At 30.9% G+C, this 24,407-nt stretch overlaps 2 protein-coding genes and 1 pseudogene across 2 annotated transcripts; 2 read left to right on the forward strand and 1 right to left on the reverse strand.

Moving 5' to 3' along the window:
* Window positions 1–2,352: 2,352 nt before the first annotated feature.
* On the reverse strand, window positions 2,353–5,843 carry LOC122588517 (tRNA (guanosine(18)-2'-O)-methyltransferase). Its single transcript, XM_043760651.1, has 6 exons — window positions 5,623–5,843; window positions 5,014–5,461; window positions 4,736–4,874; window positions 4,561–4,622; window positions 3,148–3,286; window positions 2,353–2,767 (listed from the first exon to the last, which is right to left on the reverse strand). The coding sequence occupies exons 1-6, from the start codon at window positions 5,744–5,746 to the stop codon at window positions 2,633–2,635; spliced, it is 1,047 nt and encodes a 348-aa protein (XP_043616586.1). The 5' UTR covers window positions 5,747–5,843; the 3' UTR covers window positions 2,353–2,632.
* Window positions 5,844–8,603: 2,760 nt separating this feature from the next.
* LOC122587544 lies at window positions 8,604–11,275 on the forward strand (annotated as a pseudogene).
* A 6,374-nt stretch (window positions 11,276–17,649) lies between these two features.
* On the forward strand, window positions 17,650–22,432 carry LOC122588803 (RING-box protein 1-like). Its single transcript, XM_043761010.1, has 5 exons — window positions 17,650–17,785; window positions 17,884–17,940; window positions 21,017–21,082; window positions 22,014–22,085; window positions 22,395–22,432. The coding sequence occupies exons 1-5, from the start codon at window positions 17,677–17,679 to the stop codon at window positions 22,430–22,432; spliced, it is 342 nt and encodes a 113-aa protein (XP_043616945.1). The 5' UTR covers window positions 17,650–17,676.
* Window positions 22,433–24,407: the final 1,975 nt, after the last annotated feature.

Below are 24,407 nucleotides of genomic sequence, written 5' to 3' on the forward strand. Positions count from 1 at the left end.
TTTGGACAAGACACACGTGCGGGCAGCTTCTTCTTCCGATAATAACAATTGTATACGGTGCATCAACTCCGATCCCATTCTCCATTAATTAATCTGAAAATCCAAAATATAGAGATTTTCCACTCCTAATTAAAACCCCAACGCAAACCTTAATCAAAAGCAGCAAAAAGGTTTTTGCTAATTAATTAATAGTGTTGTTAATTGTCGTCGGAATTAATACGTACGTAGTGGTTTTTGCAACGAATGAGGATTATTATTTTGTACAATTATAAGCCAAAGATTTCGTATTTATAGTTAAACCTACGTACCGCCCTATATCTCTTTACCTTTAATAAATCATCAGATTAATGTTCCCAAAAAAAAAAAAAAATTGGATTGTTTTTAGAAGTTTTTGAAAAAAAATAAACGTTCTAAATTATTTTTAGAAGTGTCAATTGGATTAATTGGTGGCTCATTTGTATATTCTTCGAATCCGGGTTCGAGTCTTAAGGACTTAACAAGTACCGAGTACATACGATTCAGCCGGGACTATTACCACCTTCAAATTTCATACGGTTGAGTTTGTTCTTGGTTTTTGTCATTAGGAGTACCGAGTATATACGATAGTCTCTCGTAATTGCCAATACTCAAAAAAAATACATATATACATTCTAGTAATTTGTTTTGTTTAGTTTTGGGAAATACTCTCTAATTTTTTATTTTCATTTTTGAATAAAATGTAAAGGTTTTTAATCTCTAAAATAACATGTAAAAACTTGAAATTGTAAGGACTTTTCACTTCCCGAAGTGAAAAATATTAAAAATTTTCTCTATACCAACATTCATATTTCTTTTTGTGATATACCAAATTACCAATAGAAACGTTGACTTTTATTTTTAACCAACCAAAAAAGACCTTAGTGGTATAGATATATTATTTTATTGATAAATAGTGTGGACAATGCGTACACATTTTTTTAAAATGATCCAATTTTTATTGTTTTTTAGATATTTTATTTAGGGACGAATGGAGTATAAAAATGAGTTTTCTAAGGGATAGCTATAAGTTTAAAAATGAGTTTTCCATCAGGATATCCAATCATAGAGGTATATCATCATGATCATATACTACAACTAAATACGCCCTTTTGAAATCTTACCATGATCTTTCTCGACTACTTGGGTGGAGAATTGGAGATTGAGAAGAAAAGGCTTCCTGTGGTATAGGCTTTTTTTTTTTTTTGGAACAGCTGAGATTTTATTAATACTATACTTCGGCAAGATGCCGAAGCGAAGAAAAACAAAAGGCATAAATGCAATTACAATAAAAAAGACGGACTCATTGACCATATTGGCCAAGATAAACTAGCTTTCTTATTCCTACTAGAAATCCAAAAATAAGAATAAGAAACAATAGATTGTAAAACATCACCACACGTTTCCTCACTACCCCGATGAAGGACTTGATTCCTATGCTTCCAAAGTGATCACCATAAAAGTTACTTCTGTCCTTTGCTCGTGTAATCATAGAAGTTAAAAGATATGTATCAAGAAATAGAAGTAGTCTTTCTTGTCACATAGGAAAGTAGTAAATAGAAGAGGTAAAATAACAGTTAAAAAAGACAAAATCTTGTGAATCAGATATTGTTACGACCCTTCACATATGTACTCCAAGTTTTAATCTTGTGAATCAGATTAAAGCTTAAAATGTCCCCTCTTAAGTTTGTGATGATGAACAATCATGGAAGCTAAACTGCTAAACTACAATTCACCACTGAAATCCCAATATCTTTGGTTTCACACCTGTTTTTGCCAAGAATTCATCAATGACACCAAACATCACAAGCTCAGCCTCTTTTCTTAATTGCTTCTGCCATACACATTAGGAGGGACTCTATTAATGAATTCAAGCAAGTCAAGTAAATGATTTAAAATTAGAGTTATTTCACAGAATTAACACTCGAAACCAGCAAGAGAGGGGTAGATTTCTATTTGAGTTTCGGAAAAGAAAGGATAAAGGACTCTTCAAGACCACCTTTCAAGAATCTCTCTATGAAAATCAACAAGTAAACGACCCTATTGCAGTCGATCAATGGCACCAAACTGGTCGAGGACAGGTCGGGAAATAAAGAGTCGAAAAGAAGACCAAAAGGGTCGAACACACTTCAACAGAAATGAGATTAAACCTCAATTGATCCCAAAGAACATAAACATCTTGAAGCAAAAATGTCGACAATTTGGCAGCAAGAACAAGAGGTGATAAAAAAAAAAATACTTTCCATGAATTATAAGATAATTATATCCTAATTTTACATACTTAAGCTTAACAGATTTCAACACATAAAAAAGATATACTATTTTATAAGCTCAGCATTTCAAAAAATTTTTAGAAATGATCTTAACATATTTGCTTCTACAAGACTACCAGTATCTTATATATTTTACCAAAATACCCCATACAAATCTGTATAAAAGGACACAGGCTATGTGAGTGTAAATACAAATTACGTGAAATCGTTACTCCTATAGAGTACAATTGCATAGAGCAGAAGGTATATCAATCCATGATGGGTCTAAGCAGGTAAATTGCAAGCTCACACCAAATAATCCAACAGGTTATCCGGACTAATGTTGCAGTTGAGGTGTAATCTCATCAAAGTTTAGATACAGTTCTACTCTTTCGTTTCGCATACTCATGTGCAATGCTTATTGAACTCCTGCTATGTCTTAAAGAAAACTCAGCAAGTAATATTTGCTTTTCTTCTGACGTTAGATCACCATGACAGCCCTTGATATAAAAAGAACATATCTGAGTGAGATTTGAGTTCCAAACACTAGTATGTAGTCTAGCAGATGTAGAAAAAAGAAATCAACTTCGCAAGAACGGGTGTAGTGGTCTTTTAATTCACAGAGACGTTCTTTCTCACCAAAATAAGCGTTTTACCATATTTTTTGCAAAACCAGTGACTTTTTTAACAAAAATTCAGGTGCAACCGCCAACCGGTGAGAAAATTGCCACTCCAAAAATGATATATACGTTAGAACTGTGAGATGTTTGTTTACAGTTCAAATAGTTTATAAGCAGTGAACAGATTTAGAAGAGAGTGAAACTACTAAAATCAAGTTAGTTCTTTTCTATAGTAAAATGTGTTTAGTTATGATTCTTACCAATCGTGAAGTTCTATCACACACGGCGTGATGCATAAGGATCCCAGAAGCAACAGAGACATTAAACGAGTCCACCATTCCTTTCATTGGAATACTACAATGCAAATCTGACATTTTCAAAGCTTTTTCACTAATCCCGCTGTAACAATAAGCATTCAAGTCAGGATCAAGATAACCAAAGCAGATATATATACCCGAACAAAAATTTTTGAAGAAATGTCAGCATTTTATAGATCAAATCTGAATTCCAAGTTATAAGATAAAAGTTTCAAAAATAGTTTATAGTAAATGAAACCCATACTTCATCTAACACCATAGAAACGAAATTTGCAAAATATAAGTTTCAAATGGCTGGGGACCAATATACAAATCTATGTAGTCGATTTCGGTGGTATACCGGTGGTATTTCGGTTTTCGGTCCTCCACTGGTATACCGGTATAGATTTTTGTCTACAATTTCGGTACCGAGATTTTCGGTGAAATTTACCGAAATCTCACCGAAATCGGTCAAATTTAAGTCCAAATTTCGGTGGTATACCAGTTTTTCAGATTTTTTTTTTTTATTAAATTATTTTTGTCCAAACTAAAAAACAACATAAGAAACACTAAAATTTTAAAGTATTAACACTATTCTATCAGATATTGACACTTTTAAGCTTGACTTTGATATTTAGATTGAGTATTAACTTAATATACTTGTTTTTTGTGTGTATAATTGCAATCTTTTTGGTATATATAACATTTTTCATAATATTACGATTACCGAAATACCATTGAAATAACCGATATTTCAAATACCAGTCCTTGACCGAAAAACCGAAATTTTGGTCCTTAACTACTTAGATACAAATAGCACACAAGTATGCAAACAAAATAGTGAGTTTTAAGAAACATGATCTACAGATCTTCCTACATCCGCCAACAATCGCAAAGATTTGACTTTCCTTTGTGAATTTCAGTAATACACTAGAAAAATGAATAAGATAGGAAATTCTCATTTGAGAGCTTCTAACTTCAACATTGTGGAAATAGACAATAACCATGCATGTAGGACTAAATTACTAAATCAACAAAGGAACCAGTTATGTTTGATATATGTGATGGGAAGCTTGTAATATCCCAAACAAAGCAGATAGAAAATGATCTCAAGACTTGTAAGGTTCATCAAGCAATTGTGCTTTCATTGTGGAAGTTAAAGAAACAGAACAACAATTGAACAAGACAGAACCGTTGCAATGGGATCAACTGCTTATAAACAGTCAACATCCAATGTTATACTACAGAAAATATGTATAATGCAAACAAATAATCATCAGATAGCTAATCATGGGTTTATCGCATATAAACCAACAATAAAGAAGGCAACACGTCATTAACTTATAAAAGAACAGCAAACGAAGCAGGAAATACTACCTGCCCTCGTTTCCAACGACTATAGCAGTCGGACTCGACCAATCCATATCATAAACCGAAACCTGAAAACATTCAAATAGAACACAGAGCTGATCACGTATATATTCTCCAAAATAGTGGACCTCAACATTAAAACAAAAGTTTTATTATGCTAAATATATAAATTAGCAAGTACCGTCTCCATCCCAAGATGGGTTGTGGCAATGCGGTAACCACGTGACTTCAAAACTTCAAAGCACTTTTCTACAGAATCCCAAAGCTCGATATCCAACCATTTCTCAGCACCCATACTGACATGACGATGCTCTCTATACCTACATTAATAACGAAAGACACATCTTTACTCAAATATGAACCAACCAATTTTCATACAAACCTGACGTTTCTAATTTCTATTACTTTTATAAAATGGATCAAAAACGCAAACAAAAGTCACCTCAGACGGGTTAACACCTTTTGCTACTGTTGTCCGACACAACATGAACAGACTGAAAACCTAAAGCATCCGCCGAACGAAACACAGCAGAAACATTTCCAGCATCCGACAACCCCTCAACGACCAAACAAACAGAATAAGTCCTGTTATCCACAACATTCTTAAACCTCTCTTTCCTCAAATTCATCAGAGAATCGTCAACCGCATCCAACACCTCTCGACTACTCAAATACGTATCTCCAGTTTTAAACCTATCCAAATACGGAAACCAACGGTTCGACAACTCAGGTTCAGTCCTCCTCTCCATTTTCATAAAACTAGTGACATCATCATTTGTGTTTCTCCATATTAAATCCCTAACTGTTTTATTTTCAATTTGATCCTCTTCTTCATCGTCGAACGAAACGGACGGTTGAACCGATCCGTACGATCGTACGGAATGATGGTAGGGTTTAAGCTTAAATCCTAGACATTTCAACATACATACATTTAAATTAAATCTATCTGAAATACATATAAATATATATACATGCTATTTTATAATTATATATATTATATAAATGAAAATGAATATATATTATACAGATATAGATACATATAAATGATATATAAATGAGGAAAGTGACCTGAGATGTGAGAGTGAAGGCGGTTGAGTGGAAAGTGTACGGAGGGGGTACAATTGTTAAAGCGTGTGGTACTAAAGTCTAAACATGAGAGGGGGCACCGCCGGAGGATTCTGCACGCGCTCATTGTGAGTGTGTATTCGGCGACGGCGTAACGGCGGAGAAAAGAGAGGATGAACGGATAACAGAAGATGGATGACAGGCAATGGTAAAGTTGCACAGTGGTCCCTAAACTAATGCTGATGTCCAATTTAGTCATATTTATGTAATTCTCTATTTAAAAAAACGAGGAAAGGTATCCGCACGTTACGGCTGTGATGGCGGTCGTGGCGCTGGTGGTGATGGGATGATCTACCTTACGGGCTCCACCTTTAGCCGTACGGGATCTACTCTCAGATTTAAAAATTTGTCGAAAGTACATCGAATGAACTCTCTAATGAAAAAACATGAAATTTTAAGAATACCTATATGATTTTTATAATTTATCGATATACGGTTTTTGAGATAAAAATTTTTGAATGAATTAATGGAATAAAATAATTTATGCAGGAGAGAGAAGAAAAAAAATGGGTCATTGAGATTCACTCGTATAATTATTTTAGGTAAATATTGAATAGATATGAGGGACATTTTGAGAAAATAAATGTTGAAATTTAAAATGTAAGACAAATGCTATTTGCTTTATAATAGAAGTATAGATAGTATAGATTATCACGTTACCCGCGCAATGCGACGGTGGTTGTTGTGGCGACAATGTGGTGTTGGGGCGACTGTTGGTGGTAGATGAGGCGTCGAGTGATGTAGATAGTTGATGTAAAAGTAATTGATGTAAAGAGTTAATGAAGATATGTTTAAAGATAAAAGATTGGTAGTGTAATTTAAATATTAATGTTAAGGGATAGTGTTGTTGAAAATATTTTAAAGAGTGCTAGGTGAAAATATTACATATTTTTCAACACTTTCAAAAATTAAGTGTTATATTGTTAAAATATAGTATAGATAATTCTCTTTTTAGGAAATTACTCATATATTAACGTATCAGTGCATCGTGTAGAAGATAACTATTATAAAAGGATATCACTGTGCTGTCTCGAATGCTAACTACAATATTAACTACTAACTACTAATTCGCTGCTAAAAAAATTAACTAAAGGAATGATTTAAATGTTTTATGAACATAGAACGTAACAACGATGAAAGTTATTATATATTAAAAAATGTTATATATATAACGTTAGATGGAAATAATCAAATCGAAACGTTTAAAAGTAAAAAACCATAACTTTGTAAAAGTTGTTTCATGATGAAATTAGGGAATCAAAAGTTTAGTGTTAATAAAATGAAAACGAAAATTTTGATATGTGGCAAAAATTAAAAGATATAAACTTTAGGGGGTTAAAATAAAAATTGATAGAATTTATTATGTGTTTAGGGTTTAGGGTTTAGGGGGTTAAAATAAAACTTGTACATTTAATTCATAAAAAACTTATAAATTCATATAAATTTTTAGTACATATGTAATTATGTTTTTTATATAAGTAGTAAAATAGTTAAACGCGTAAATTTCACATTTAAAATATATGTGAATAGTAAATTTGTCGGTTTTTTCTTATAAGGGTAAACTTACCACTTAAAATATATGTAAATGTGATATTTGTCACTCAATTCTTATAATATTAGATTGGTGCTCGCGCAATGCAGCGGTAGTAACGACGACAGTGATGGTGTGGTTATTACGTAAAAGTAATTTCATTGCGGTCGGAGATATGATGAATTGTTGTGTGGGATAAAAAAAAGTGGGGGGGAGGGAGATGAATTTTGAGTTAGAGTTTTTGCTATGTGTTTCTGTGTGATGAAGAGTTAGAGGTTGAATTCTTTTTAAAGACATTTTAGTCCCAATCTATAAAATAGAAATAAGGATGTATTAAGATGAAGGGTAAATATGTCATTTCAATTTCTTAAAATTAAGGAGGGAATGAGGAGTTTCCTTTATAAAAAAGTATAGATATAGAAATGTACCTCATCTTTAAGTAATTAAGAACTTAAAAGACTATATTACTCTTATTGCATTTACATCATCTATATACAACATACTTAATTAGACTAAAATAGCTCTTAAAATATCTATTCTAGCTTTAATAAAATAATATACAACGTATCCCTAAACTCTTGAAATAACTAAACTATCCTTATTAAATCACATGCTTTTACAATAATAACACATTTTTACCCATCGCTGCCACCGCCACCACCTATTTTTGTCCCCACCCACCACTAACCATCATTGCCGTATTGTGCGGGTACACTTCTGGTGTATATATGTGTGTGTGTTTGTGTATAGTTAAAAAACGAGAGATTGTACCAATGGGGTGAACTCCTAGTGGTTACGTCATAATGTGACCACATGGACCCATAAATAAAGGCTACGGGTCACAGATTCAAAAATTGTCAAAAGAAATATAAAAACTATATCTTGTGATTTCATGTGTGAGGATGGTGAGTTATCGGACATGAGTTATATGGGTGTGTGTTTTGGGTACCAAAATGGTACATGTGACCAGAGAGTTCCCACCCACTATTTTTTTTTAAAAACGAGAGATTATTCTTTTCAATGAAACAGAAATACAATTATGTAAACTTTTTTATGGGTCTTGGTAGCTACACAGTTAGTGTTTAAAATAATTGTTATTATCATAAAGTTTAGGGGTAAACTTTTAATATGAAAATGTATATTATTTTTATACACGTTAAATAAAGTTATAAAGGTATTTTTTTTTTCTATTTTTTTTATTAATAAACAAATAGTTTTCAATATTTTAATTTTAAATAAATTAAGAAGATTTTGATTTGTGTCGCCATTATGACCTAAATAAATCATCGTTTACTAATAATTGAAACGCAACACGATAGGGCTTGCAGTTGCACAATAGTGATTGTATATATGTATCCTGCCCGCCCGCCATATATATATATTGTGATCAAAAATGAACAAGGCATATAGTACTACTATTCCGGCTGGCAATGAAGGATCCACTTCCGTCAACAAAAATGACAAGCGTTTTGAGATCAAAAAGTGGAACGCTATTTCTCAATGGGCATAGGGTACGTAACTTTTTTTTTCTTTCTTTTTTTTTTTTTTTCATTTTCTTTCTTTTTATTATTAATTGATTATGATTATTTTTGTTTGCTTTTTAATGGTTTTTGTTCAGAATTAGATGTGGACACATGCGCAATATGTAGGAACCATATCATGATGGAGTGTCAGTATTTCCTTCCTTTGACTCGTTTTTTTTCTTTATATATTTTCATGTATGTTGCTCGTATATTTTATATCTAACATTTGTTCCTATTTATTTTCATTTTTCAAGATTGCTTGTATTCGACTAATACAACTTTTAACATAAAATATTAACTAAAATAATCATATAAAAATATTGATCAAGTTCGGTACCAATAAATCATAAATGCCACAATGATATTTGGTTTTATTTTGATGTATAATTAAGTTTGCTTTGTAAATTTTCATGTATCAGTTTATAAGCTTGTTCGAATTCTTTTGGATCGACTTTATTTATGTTGATCTGATCTGATCTTATCTTATTTATAATCAATCCTCTTAGGTGTTGGATCAATTTATTTTATTCAACAATTTTATAAGTTTTTCGGAATCCTATTTATTTCGTTTACAATACATAGGATCGAGTTATAAAGTATATCGTTAAATATGTTTACCATATCTACCAATAAACTAAAACAAAATCGACATGTTCTTAAAACGACAAGTGGCATAATTTTTGATCGTCCCTTTAATTTATTATTTTGATAAATTAGCTTTTTTAGTTTTATATAAATTCAACATTCTTATTAGACTTAAAACTAAACTCTATTTTGTTAAATTATTTTTTTGGTGGTATATAAATTCAATCTCCTTGTTAGACTTATAACTAAACCCTAACTCTTAGCTTATTGATACAAAATATATTATAACTTTATTTGATTGATATTTTTCTCATTAATGAATTGTCTATTTTTTATTCTCAATTTTTTAACCCCTATTACTTATATTAATTATAATAAGTTATTAATATGAATGCTTCAAAATTTTGAGTTTACCATCTGAAATCACAAGGCTATTTGTCATCATCTACTATGTTTACAAGTTCTGATTTTGATGTGGTTTCAAACATTTTAAGGTAAATCTAAAATTTTAACTAAACATATATTATATTTATCATTATTGTTTATTATGAATTAGCTTCGTTCATCGATTTACCTTAACCACAATTTATTTCATATTCACGAATCATGTAAGAGGCATATTTGAATTTATTTATGATACAACGATGTACGGGTATTAGGACTAGTTGAAGTATATAATTAACTACGGATTTATGGGTTTATCATCGAAGAAAGTTTAATATAGTTTTATTTCATTTTTAGCCTTTTGTTTTTGGTTCCAATTGAAAAACTCATCAATTTTGTGTTTTCATCTAATAACCTAACAATTGACTTATGACGTACAGGCATTGAATGTCAGGCTAACCAAGGTAGCTCCACTAGTAAGGAGTGCACAGTTGCTTGGGGTAATTTCAATTTATCAAGTTTCCTGTTAATTCAAATGTTGAAATTAAGTCAAATAATTAGGGAAAAACTCTCCAAGGCAAAGTGACGTCCTGAAAATTTATACTATTTTTTCCTTTTGGTGAAGACTTTTTCGTCGTAGAGAGTTTGTTGACCTGAAAAGTCAAAAGCTACTATATTAGCGACATTCGGGTTTGACTATATATCAGCCAAAAAATTTTAATTGAATGCTAGCCTAGCTAAGCTACATGTACATATATTGTGAAAAGTAGTAGTGGGCTCATGATGAAACTTGTTATCAACGATTAAAAAGAAAGTATTAAGCCCAACAGGCCGGCCTCTTTCAATGTCGTTTTCATGAATTAACCAACTTTATCTTATAGCTACTGATGATCCTGTTGCATATATAAATGGTCCTATATATTCTCATCACATACATTTCATATAATTGATTCATATGTGCTCCCTCCTTTCCTTCGTTAATACTAATTGATTCATATAATTCATGTTGGTTTTTGTGTGTAGGAATTTGCAATCATGCGTTTCATTTTTATTGTATTAGCAGATGGCTCAAAACCCGTCAAGTCTGTCCATTAGGTATTTTATATTGTATACTAATAACTTATACGGAGTACATGCCAATTTAATTTAAGGGGGGTGTTTGGCCTTTTGGGTTGCGTTCTCAAAATAGATTTTGTGTTGACTTTTTCTGATTATTTGTGTTTTATAAACGTAATAATCAGATAATCACTTCAAAACGCAACTCCAAACACCCCCTAATTAAGCTTATAATTAACTGCCGCCCGCGATATATGTTACTACTACTAATACTACTACTAGTACTCTATGTATATATATGACATGGTAGTCGATCACATGATTTATGTAATTTTGTTTGTTCGTTTGTCTTAATTTCCAGATTCCAGTGAATGGGAATTCCAGAAGTATGGTCATTAGAAAGTTTCTGCCAACATATGTGTATTTACTAGCTATATCCCTTTTTTTATTTTCAGAACCTATCATTCCCCGTTGTTACACTTACTAGCTTCCTTAATAATATTGACCAATGAACATATATGGCGCACTTATTTTTTAATTTTTCACCCAGGCCGATTATTTTGAACTTATATATGGATGTCAGGATTAAAAAATGTACGTGTATTGGTGATGATTTTGGTTATATTGTTACTTGTTTACCTATTCATTAATTTAATTATTATGTTTATGTATGGTATTTGAAGTTTACCCTAAATGACTGGTTTTTTAAAGATTTATACTACTCATTTTTGAAGTTGCTATATTTCCACTTGGATCTTTGGTCAAAAGAATTCTGAATTCGGTCATTTTTATAGCATATTGAGGGATTTAAAAATTGAGAAATATATGTTCATAATCAAATATATTCATTTTTAATTTAGAATACAAACCAAATGAGAACATAGTTTATTATAAAATAAACTTTGTGATCCTATATTTATATTGAAAATGATAAATAAAGCAGTTGTGCTTAACTTAACGTGTATAAAAAAATTGTACCTTTTGGTATAAAAAACTCACCCCTTGAACTTTATCTTAAGTGTACAACTATTTAATGCATCTTAATAACACCCCCTTTAAAACTTCGTTTAGCAAAACCCTATTTATATATAGATTAGTTATTGTAAAATTAAAGTTATTGTAAAACAAATAGGAAGAATTTGTCATCATAGGATTCATCAACCAAGATTAAAATCGGTATTGAAAAAATGATGGTATGTATGTTTATGATTAGTTGAAAGTGTAATGGGATGGTTATTGCCATATAAGAGTTATCGAAAGAGTGTCATTACTTTTCTTTTAAGACCTAGGTTGTGTTTGGTATGGATGAATGAGACATAGAATGGAAAGAAGTATTGCATTCTGTTAAAAAAGATGCATTTGGTAGGGATTTGAAAAAAGAAAGGTCCATTGTCATTCCTTTTCATAACTCTTTTTTTCCATTCTGTGTGAAAGCTTATGTTGTTACCTCATTACCTAATCAATAAAGGTTAACTAGTATGGTATTCACGCGTTCTACCATACCTCTAAACAAGATCCGGCTAAAAGCATAAACTTGAAATTGCTTTGGTTGTTTGAGAGTAGGGGTTTATTATGTTGATGGGTTATAAAATTTGAGTGTAACTCAATATGGTTTGAATCATAATCATTATTAGAAATCTCTCATTCACGTCTTGCTCCAATCTTTTCCATTGAATCTCCACGTCACCTGATGTCCTACCTATAAGAACAATTGTAAGACACACAAATAAGACAATAAAAACGTGAATGATAGATTTCAAATAACCCATCAACATAGTAAACCCCTACTCTCAAACAAACAACCAAAGCAATTTCAAGTTTCCACCTTTAGCCGGATCTTGTTTAGAGGCGTGAATACCATACTAGTTTACCACTATCATGTCATCAAACGTGTTTATGAGGCCTTTAAATTTGACTGAATATATATATATATATATAGCACTTCATTTTTAAAAAAAATTGCAATAAAAAAAACATCCTTAATTTTTAGAGAAAATGTCACAAATAGTCCCTGTGGTTTGTTATATTTGCATTTTAGAGATGAAAACCTTTAAATAGATGAAAACTAAATAGATTCCCTTTAGTAGGAAATTTGTGTACATAGGTTACTTTTTATTAATATTTCCTTATAAAATATGATGTATATCCAAAATATTGAAACAATCAACTATATATTATTGAGCTATGTGATACTAATACTTCATTTTAGTACAATGAATGGTTTTATGAATGGTCCAGTGTTCATACTAATGCATTGATCGATATATGCGCCTTACGATTCTTGCATACACAATATTTTAAACGTATGACATGTTAGAAGTTAGATAACTAGATTTATACAATTGTCAAATACACATGTTGTTTATGAATATCTATCTATATCTATACTATTTATATTATATTAAATCTTTTGAACAACCAGTCGGTATTCGACATCGGGGGACACCTCACCGTATAATGGTGAAGCCTTGCACGTACTCTAGACTACGAGATGTAGACCATAAACCGTTACAGGTGATTCAAAGGAAAAACCCCCTGGACATGTCACTATAGGGAGTCGAACCCATGACCTGGGGTAAACTAGGGATTACTCCAACCAGTTGATCTATCCTTCATTGTCATAAATCAAATCTACTTTTCAACATTAAACATTCAATAATATACATTTATACTATCTATATCTATACTTTTATACTATCTTATAAAGCATTTTGCCTTCTTATTTTTTAGGAAAAGATGATTTGAACTACCTAAATTACCCTTCTTCTTTATTTACTAATTTAAACATCTCTACCTAGTATACCTAATATACCCTTAAATCTAAACCACTCATTTTCCTTTCTTTCCTCATATCTCAACCATTCATTTTTTTTTCTTTCTTCCATAAATCATTTTATTCTTCTAATTTATTCAAAACCTTTTATCTCCAAATTCATAAACCGATCAATTATAAAAAAACAAATTGTATGAGTGTTCTTAAAATTTCATGCTCTTTCATTAGAGAGATCATTCGATATACTTTCGACGATTTTTTAAATCCGAGGGCGGAACCCGTACAGCTAAGGCATTTGGCTATCACACTCTATGACTTATCACCTCCTATAATCTATCACCCCCACCATCTCAACGCCGCAACGCGCAGACACTATTGTCGTATTATAAAGCAAAAAGGAAAATGATTTATCTTACTAAAAAATTAGTTTAAAAATCTTCCTAATAGCTTTAGATGGTGACATGTGGATACCACTAATTCTCTTTCCTAATCTCACCCCCTGACTTTTCACATGTTACAATCCTATTAATTGGGAGGATTTTTAGGCTAACAACCTAGGAGGATTAATCATTACCCAAACAAATGATAAACGCCTAATTCGTACAACTTTAAGATATAAAAAGGACATGTTTTGTGAAGATTAATAGATGATTAGGGTGTGTTTATGTTTGATTAAGTGTTTCAGGTCATAAGTTGTGAGTTGGAGCTAAAAGGATCAAGTAAAAGTCAAAGGAAGTCAAAACTGAAATTCTGAAGAAACAAAGGGCGTAAGCTACGCTGGAAGGAGCCGTAGGTTACGCCAAGTGAAATCTGAAGGGGCATAGGTTACGCCCAGATGAGCCGTAACTTACGCCAGGTCATTGTGCAGAATTCCGAATTTGGAGGATTTAATTAATTTTCAGTTTATATCACTTCTATTCACGACTTGGGAAGTTACAACTCATATTATTCACTCACAATAGCAGTTCCTAAAATAGAGAAGACCCCAATATCATCATCAAATCACCAATTCATGATGATGACAATTCAAATTGAAGATTCAATGATGAAGATGATATGCTAGATTTTCTTTTGATCATTCTCATATAAACAATTATGTAAGACATTTATGTTCAACCTTTCTCATATTCATGTTCGATTAGATGTTTAATTTCTCATTAGTCTTTTAACATCTAATGTTTTTTGGATTGTTTGAATTATTACTTGTTTATGATTTTGAATGAAATTCATCTATCACTTGATTTTAATTTGTTAAGTAATCATTGATTATTGAATGAATCTCTCATGAACTTGTAATTTTACTTTAATGAATTGAAAATCTAGTTGTGTCAATTCCCCGGTTTTCGTTATTGTGAATCATCACAACCGATTACTTTAGTTCTTAAGTTCATTCAATCCAAACATTATAATGAATCATGTCTATGTGATTCCCAACGAATATAAGTTAGGTTACATATTTGAAAGCATAATTAGTAGCATGAGAATGGTCTACTTTGTTTAATTGAATTACTGTGTTAAGTTCATAATTAATTTTAGTGTTTAATCAAATCAATCATCAAATCGGTTTTACATTTATGTTTAGTTCAATTAACTGTTCAAATAGTTTAGCACTTTCCCATGATTCCATGGGGATACGAGTATACGACACTCGACTTACCCATACTAAGTAGTGGCATTTAGTTTTATTTTTGATTGGTCCAACGACATCGATCAACAAGAAGCCCTTATCTAAATTTTAAGTTTCAACATTTACTTTCCCAAAATGTCCTCTATTATCTATATATTTACCTAAAATAACTATTTTACTCTTTCTCTCTCTTCAAATTTCAACCAATCATTTTTTTCTCTCTCCTCCAAAATCATTTATTCCTCCAATTCATTCAAAATCTTTTATCTCAAAAACCGTACATCGATAAATTATAATAATTATATGAGTTTTCTTAAAATTTCATGTTTTTTCATTAAAGATGTCATTTGATATACTTTCGACGAATTTTTAAATCCGAAGGCGGACGACTAAGGCATTTGGCTATCACAATCTATGACCTATCACCGCCACCAACTCGACGGCCGCCGCAACGTGCGGCTACCGTTCTCGTACTATATTAAAAAAAATCTCCTTGTTGAAAGTTACATTGGAGAATTGTCTAAAATGCCTTTAATAATTAAATTACACTCTCAGTACTTTATCTTTTAAAATATCTCTATTAATCATTTAAATCAATTACTTTTACATATATTATTTACACCACTCAACACCACCTCTACCACCAACAATCGACCCCACCACCACACCGTCACCGCCATGACCACTGCCGCATTGCGTGGGTACTGTGCTAGTTTTAATATAAGACGAATGGTTAAATAGATGGATTTAAATTGAAAAATATAGGTAAATCAAATTATAAGAATCTATAATATAAAAAAAAACAAAATTTTGATAACATAGTTATTTTCGAAAATATCTTACATGGTAACCTCACAATTTTTTTTAATAATTATCTTTTTTTTTATTTAGTTGTTTTATAACATTGTCTTCTAACTTTTTATTTATAATCGTTTTACTTTGAAGTTTTTCTAAAACCTAACCAAGCCTAATGTAGAACATTTTTTTTATCCAACTAAATGTCATAATTATCAATGACGTCTCACTAATTTTATTATAATTTTCTTTTTAACTTACTCATTAACAGTTGTTACAATTTAAATATGATTTCAAAAAACCATTGGTACATTATTGATTATATCCAATTTACTTTTGTTTTCATAATTGTGTTTCGTTATTATTATTTATTAGTATGAGTTCAGTAATAACAGTTAAACATATGTATAGTAAACGAAATGATATGTAACACCATCAATTTGGTCAACATTTTTACGTTTTTTTATTATGTAAAGGGGGATGGGAATATAAGGCTGTCGGGTATCTAAGCTTAGGTGTGAAACACTCACATATTGTTTTTTTAATCCATAAAAATCATGGGGGCCCATTCATTTATTCATTAAACAAGAAATAATAAAATATTAGTATGTGAGGGGTTCCACACCTAAGCTTAGGTATCGGACAGCCTTATATTCCCTTTTCCCTTATGTAAATACATTTTTGCCCGAGTGTTGGTCACTTTTTCTAAAAAAAATTCAAATTATAGCATGTACACAATTGTATGGTTCTTTATTTTTATCATCACTTTTTATAAAGATGTAGGTAGTGTTTTTTTTTATGTTTATCTTTTTGTATCTCATATCCTTAATATCTTTAATATGCCCGAGTATCACCCCGGCCCGGTTTATAAGCTAGTATAAATTTAAAACATTATATGAATTTTTGCAATTAATAAATTAAGTAAATTTAATTACTATATATATATAGAGAGAGGGGTAACTGGAAATTATAGAATCTAGAATATAAACTAGAAGGTACACATGTTGATCATCAGTTTTGTTTTGTTATATTGGTTGGAGATAAGATATATACAGTTAAAAATGTTAAATGTCAAAAATTATTCTTAGTTTTTTTTATGACTAGCCTAGTAGCATTGTACCCGCGCAATGCGGCGGGGCATAGGAAAAAAACGTTGGTTTGGTACCGTGTTATTATATGAATGTATAATTCAACTCAAGTGTTTCTTAGTCCGGCTGAAAGTGCAAACCGCCGTTGATGTTTTAGAGTGAGCGTTTTTTTATGTTGATTTATTATTATATTCAGTAACGCACGTGTGTTTTTTGGTATACTATGTGAGCAACTTCAGGGAAGAGAAGGGACACATGTAAAGTTTTTTTTAAGGGTATTTTTAAAATTTCAGGAAAGTGTTTGATGGTAGTATAGATTAGAATGGTAAATTAGAAATTATAAAGGTAGACTGTTAAATGTTTTGGAGGGTAGTTTGTTTATATAGATAGTATAGAATAGGAAATAATAGCACGCATTTTTTTTATTTTTAGTAAACAAATAGTTTTTAATGTTTATAAATTTAGGAAGATCTTGCCATTATAACCTAAATAAGTCAGTTACAAATTAATTAAAAACACAACACCAATAGGGCTTATATAATAGTTAGTGTGTATATATTGGGGTTACACAACATCACATTCATTTCATCTAATTGATACATATATACTGCCGCCTTCTATATTGTGATCGAAAGATGGACACGGCTGGCAACGAAGGATCCACTTCCGTAAAGAAAAATCATAATAATAATGACAAGCATTTCGAGATCAAAAAATGGAACGCTATTTCTCTATGGGGATGGGGTATCTAACCTTTTTTTCTTCTTTCTTCTTTCTTCTTTCATTTTCGTTCGCTTTTTATATGATTATTATTATGTTTGTTTGTTTATGATTATGTTTAGAGATAGACAACGTGGAGAGATGCGCAATTTGTAGGAACCATATCGTGGCGGAGTCATGTCAGTATTCTCTTCCCTTGACTCGTTTATATCAATATATTTACTGGAACTAATACCCATACGATGTACCAATTAACGGTATATATGTACTGACATATATCCTTTGAAATATTCTACCGATCTACGTAAATTTGTTTCTCAAGTTTTGTTTATATAAAGAGTTTTAATATTTAGATTTTTATATACATTAGAAAAAAATTTCAAAATTTACCTTACTGAACTTTAAAATATTTGTAGTTTTATTAATAGATTTATTTTGAAGTATTTAAATTTAAATTTAAATATAAGATAAATAAATAATAAATTAAACATATGTAGATTTACAGATAGTCCATATAAATATGTATAACAAACATCAGAGACCGCTAAATCTTGAATCATCTAAAACTAAACTCCAGGTTTAGTTTTCTTGTGTGGATAGAACAAAACCAAACAAAACTATTTTCGTTGAAAACCAAGAAATCTCTTTAATATTTTTGTTTGAATGAAAAGTTGAAAACCAAGAAATCTCTTTAATATATATTTTTGCCGTTAAAATAAAACCACTTTTGATTTCTTCGTTTTATTTTCGTTGAACTTTTGACGGAGCCAATTAGCCAAAGGGTTGTAAACATTTGTATAGTGTAATAAATAATAAATAGGATATATTATAGAGAATAATAAAGGTTTATTCACGTATCAAATACACGGATTATATATAACATTTTAAAGATATAATCAATTATAAATGTAAAAATATAAATAAAAACAAATTGAAAAGAATATACTTCTAAAATATTGAATAAATATATTTTATTTTATATTATGAAAAAACTTTTTTTTACACAATATTTCATATGATGAAACTTTTTTTAATTAATTAAATGATAAAATAAAATAAAATAAAAATGATAAATCCTCCTAAAAATTAGTCTAAAATACTCCTAAAATTATAAGAAGGTCATATGTGGTATCCACTAATTATCTTTCTTAATCTTGTCACATGCCTTCATTAAATAGTTAGGAAGATCTTTAGGTCATTATTTTAGGAGGATTAATCATTTCCCTTAAAAAAAAGTCTTCTCAAGTTGATGGTTAAAAATTCTGATAAACATAAATTAAATACTAAAGGTTAAAAAGTGTAAATTATCAATGGAAAACAAAAATGTGTAATTTAGTGAAACTTTTTCTACAAATATTAATATAAACTAGCATTGTGCCCGCGCGATGCGGCGGTGGTCGTGACGGAGACGGTGTGGTGGTGGATGCGACGTCGAGTGCCGTAGATAATTCATATAAAAGTAATTGATTTAAAACGTTAATGAAGATATTTTATAACAATAAAGAATTGATAGTGTAATTTAATTATTAATGTTAAGAGAATATTGTATGTGAAAATATTTTAAAGGGTTGTAGCCTTGTAGGTGAAAATATTACACAGGAGGACATTTTAGACATTTCCCCACATGTAACTTTCAACATGGGGGTATTTTCTTTAATATAGAGTATAGATACTAATATAATAATATATTTGGATAATGATTATTAGGGTTATGATGAGAGTCAATTTGATGAAATCAAGCGATGTGATTGGTCAATAAGTCATTATTTTAACTTTCTTTTAGTATATAATAAGATTAAGATTATATTAGGAATACAATTGTTAAAAATAAGGAAACTTAAGTTATGATTTAAATTGGACACATGTCGTTCAAAGAAAACGTCATGTGATAGGATACTACAATCTTGTTTTAACATGATGGTAAATATTTACGATTCAAATTTCAAAAAAATAAGTATTAAAATGAAATAGATAAAATAATTATTTTTTTTCTCACTTATAAGTATCATTAACTAGAAAATTTTGTACCCGCGTTGCGAGTCTCAATTCCTTTGTTGAAACGGTTCGTTATTTTAGTATATATGCCGTGAATTTTCAACAGCTTAATTAGCTATAATTTTGTCATTAATATGTTTGTTTAAAAGTATGCAAGAAACCAAAACTAACCCGTAGTAGAAACCTGAACGGGATGTGATATGACAAAAATATCAATATATTAATTCAGATATCAAGTGGATGCGATATAGCAAAATGCAAGTAGTGGTACGGGGTGTATCACAATAAGGTTGAATGACAAATAAAAAGTGTGAAAAAAACAACAGAAGTAACCCGTAATAAAAATTCCGAAAAGGAAAAACAAAACTAAAAAAGAAAAAGACGTGACAAAATCCGAACAGGATGCAATATGACAAAATCCAAAATATAAGAAACGTGCGATGTGTCACTTTATAACCGATGCCACGTGTCAAGTTTCAATAAGCATGGTTACTATTGATAACCATGCCAAAAAAACGAAAGAAAAAAACTCCAAATGGGATCCGTAATGTTAGAATCTAAATAGTGATGCGGGATATATGATGAACCAATAATAGAGATCATATAAGTAAAAAAAAAAAGTATCAAAAAACCAAGATAAACCGAAAGATAAATAACCTTAAAGAAAATAGAAATAACAAAGGAAAAATAAAATGTTGAGTAAAAGTTTCCAATATATTATTTGGGAACATAAAAGCCAAAAAACTATGATGAACACCAAGAAAAAACCCCAAACGGATCCAAAATGGCAAAATCTAAATAGTGATGTGGTGTATACGATGAACCAATAGAAAGAAAACACAAAAGCAAAAAAACTATGTAATAAACCAACAAAAAACGAAAGAAAAATAACCTTAACGGGATCCGATATGGCAAAATCCGAAAAAATGCGGGGTATAGGTGGACCAATAGAAAGAGAACACAAAAGCAAAAAAAATTATGTAGGAAACAAAAAAAAACCCAAAAAAAATAACCTTAACGGAATCTGATATGGCAAAATCTGGGAAAAAACGTGAGGTACAGGTGAACCAATAAAACAGCGCCACGTAGCACGTGACATTGTTCATAAGGTTGAGCCTTAATGATATTGTAATGTAATGTAATGTAATTATGCATATTGAAAATATCTGTATATATGTTCACTTTTGCATGTAGACTTTTCTTCTCACTTTTGCATTTTGAGTGGTGGTTGGTTGACTTTGTAGACTTGCAAACGTACAGGTATTGAATGTCAGGCTAACCAAGGCACTTCCATTTCCAGCGGTGACAAGTGCGTAGTTGCTTGGGGTAATTTTACTTTTATATAGTTTTCTTTTAATCCAAATGTTTAAATAAAGTGGGAAACTTTCGATGACATCATGTCGAGGCCAAAAGTTTTAGTATTTACATTGCATTTAAAACTGAGGAATTATTATTATTTTTTTTTTGTTTTTTTCCTTTGGTCAAAGATATTGTCATTGTTGAACGTTTGTTGACCCGAAAAGTCAAATACAAAACATATTTTGTTATCTAGCAACTTTTGTGACTACCAAATGTGGAACCGAAAGTCTCCGGTCTCCTAGTGTCATTTTTACTGTACTAACGTACTATACGTACTCATTCACGGATCCACAATGTTCTTTTATGGGCTAATTGAAAACTCTTAGTATGAAACTTTTTTATGGGCTAGCCCTCATTCCCTAGAATTTTTGGATCCGTACACTTCGGCTGTTTCAATACTTTGATTTAATGAGATTTGTGTTTGCTGGCAATTTCGGCCAATATAATGCTTGACTTCAAGATTGGCTTCTTTTTGGTTTTCACTACTGATTGAGTGGCTCCTTTTTATTTAGTGGTAATATCGGGATATATACTCATTGAAAACTCTTTTTTTAAGGTTGGAATTATATGTCAGGCAAAAAAATTTTAATTGAATGCTAGCAGCTAGCTAGCTTAAGCTAAATGCATATTGTCATATTGTGAAAGTAATAGCAGTGGGCCGACGTATGATAAAAGTTTTTATTAATTGATGATCAAAAGGAAAGAAATTCAAGCCCTACCGGGCTGCCTCTTTTAATGTCGTTTTATAAATTAACCAACTTTGGTCCTTTTTCTATATATTCTCATCACATATGTTTCATTTAATTGATGCATATATGATCTATATATCATAGATATATGTATCATGTTGTCAATACTACTAATAGATAGTATATATCATGTTGGTTTTTGTGTGTAGGGGCCTGCAATCATGTGTTTCATTTTCATTGTATTAGCAACTGGCTCAAAACCCGTCAAGTCTGTCCATTAGGTATTATATGTATAATTTACTTAAGCTTATTAATTACTTCCGTAAGTTCCCCCATATATATATGGGAAATGCTAAACACAGCCCTAACGTGCATAAAAAAAAATTTGTACATTCCATATTAAAATCTCGCCCTGATTTTCATGGTACATGTACAAACAATTTATGCACCTTAAACACAGCCCTTAGCAAACCCCATATATATATATATATATATATATATATATATTACTACTCTACGTACATTTATGACATTCTAGTCGGTTACATGATTTATGTAATTTTGTTTGTTTCATTTGTCTTAATTTCCAGATAACACTGAATGGGAATTCCAGAAGTATGGTCAGTAGAAAGTATTTTCAGAATCTATCATTTATTCATTCCCCGTTGTTACACACAGCTACTAGCTTCCTTAATATTGATCAAATGACCATATGTCCATATATGGCGTATGCACTTACTTTTTAATTAATTACCCTGGTCGGTTATGAAATTATATATGGATGTCACTATGTCAGGATTAAGAAATGTAGTGGAGTACGTGGTGATGATTTTAGTTATATTATAACTTTGTTTACCTCTTTATTAACATAATAATAATTATGCTTAAGTTTGGTAGTTTACCATTAATAAAAGTTCAATCAATTCGATCATACAAGGATATTATATTTTTATTAACTGCGAGTTAGTAGTTAGCATTCAGCATTCGAGCATGTCTTGGATCTCAAAAAACCTTCCTTAATAGTTCACTCCTACAAATGTAGGTCAAAAACCTTACCAATGGGCCACCAAGGCACCAACCCATTGGCTTCTTTTTTTTTTCCCTATTTTTATCTCTTGATTATTTCACATATCATCTCGTGATTATTCTAGAATTATTTGTGTTTTTAGGAAGTCAGTGACAATTCATATAATTTTCCACACCTTTTTACACAATATTCATGAGATATGAACTCACGACAGATCACAGATTGGTACCAAAGTTTTTTTCAAACCAAACCCACCCTAGACTAGTTTTTTTGTGTTTCGCCTCGATCACTTTCTCCTCTTTTCTTCTTTTGATGAATCTCAAAAACACAAGCTTATTCTATTCTTAACGTAAGATAAGATTAATTGTTTGTTTTATGAGGTTGGGGTTTTTACTTGAAATTAGACATTCACAAAAAACATGTATGTGGTTCGGTTTTATAAAATCATTCCTATCCCTTCCGAACTGTAAAAAGATGTCTAAATGATGTTTATGACAAGTTTAATCAGATATTGATATAAGATGCTAACATAATTATGCACAACAGTGTCATGAACTCAAAGTAATCTATGCCTTTGTCTTTTTTCTTGAAAACTTTAGAAGTAATAACCTCTGCAAACCATAGCAAAGTGTCTGCAGATGGTACAGGAGGTGGCTGAGATAATGAAATGGATACAAATGATACGATAGCTTCGGCTGCAACCTTAACGAGCTCAGTGTGGGTATCTATAGACCCATCATCTGAATCAGATTCAAGAACTGCTAGAGCCCCCAAGTCTATCTCCATTGTTGCAATCTTGACAACAGATTCCGGGAGAGATGATGCATCTTCTTCATCAAGAGACAAGTTTAAATCTATGTGACGTTTCTTTCCATTTGATTCAAAATTAATGGGTTTCAACTTTGGGGCTAAAAATTGGGACACCGAGTATTTTTGTAATGCTCTGGGTATCATCAATCTTTACATAAAATGGAGTCACCAACTCACCATTATCAAAAATCATTTTGTGACTTCATGCGAGGGTGGTGATTGTATACAAAAACCAATATAATACGTGCCCCTATATACAAAACCAACAATACATTACAACATATACAGATTATGTGATGTCCAATAAAAAATAATTATGTAGATTATGTGATATCCAATAAAAAATAATTACTTGTGGTATTTTCTCGGTTCGGTCCATCTCTCGGTTTATAAGTGGAACCGAACCGAGACCCGAAATGCTAAAATTTATAGAACCGGGGACCAGACCGTTACCTTCGGTTTGGTTTGGTTTCGGTCCAATATCGGTTCGGTTCTTCGGTTTGGACAGCAATATGAATGCCTCTAAACCAAACATTTGATATATAAAAATATATACAAAAATGATCATCTTAAATTTATTAACCGAAGGTTTACGAAACTATATTTCTAAGCTACATTAACTAACGAGGATAAAAATTATGTTATTATGATGAAATTTGTATATACTTTACTATGTAACTGGGTTACATCACATCATCACATCACTGTTAGTTAGCATAGCTTACATTATTAATTAGCATAGGTTACAAATTTTGGGGTCGAAGAA

Source organism: Erigeron canadensis, chromosome 2 (assembly GCF_010389155.1).
Source record: "Erigeron canadensis isolate Cc75 chromosome 2, C_canadensis_v1, whole genome shotgun sequence".
Lineage (NCBI taxonomy): Eukaryota > Viridiplantae > Streptophyta > Magnoliopsida > Asterales > Asteraceae > Erigeron > Erigeron canadensis.

Bases quoted from the DNA above. Each gene is read 5' to 3' on its own strand.
- LOC122588517 (XM_043760651.1), bottom strand. From the start codon at position 5,746: ATGAGCGCGTGCAGAATCCTCCGGCGGTGCCCCCTCTCATGTTTAGAC. The intron at 3,287-4,560 runs GTAGTATTTCCT...TTATTGTTACAG, and splicing joins GTCGTTGGAAACGAGGGCAG to CGGGATTAGTGAAAAAGCTT. The intron at 2,768-3,147 runs GTAAGAATCATA...TTTTATATCAAG, and splicing joins GTGATAGAACTTCACGATTG to GGCTGTCATGGTGATCTAAC.
- LOC122588803 (XM_043761010.1), top strand. From the start codon at position 17,677: ATGGACACGGCTGGCAACGAAGGATCCACTTCCGTAAAGAAAAATCAT. The intron at 17,786-17,883 runs GTATCTAACCTT...GATTATGTTTAG, and splicing joins TATTTCTCTATGGGGATGGG to AGATAGACAACGTGGAGAGA. The intron at 17,941-21,016 runs GTCAGTATTCTC...GCAAACGTACAG, and splicing joins CCATATCGTGGCGGAGTCAT to GTATTGAATGTCAGGCTAAC.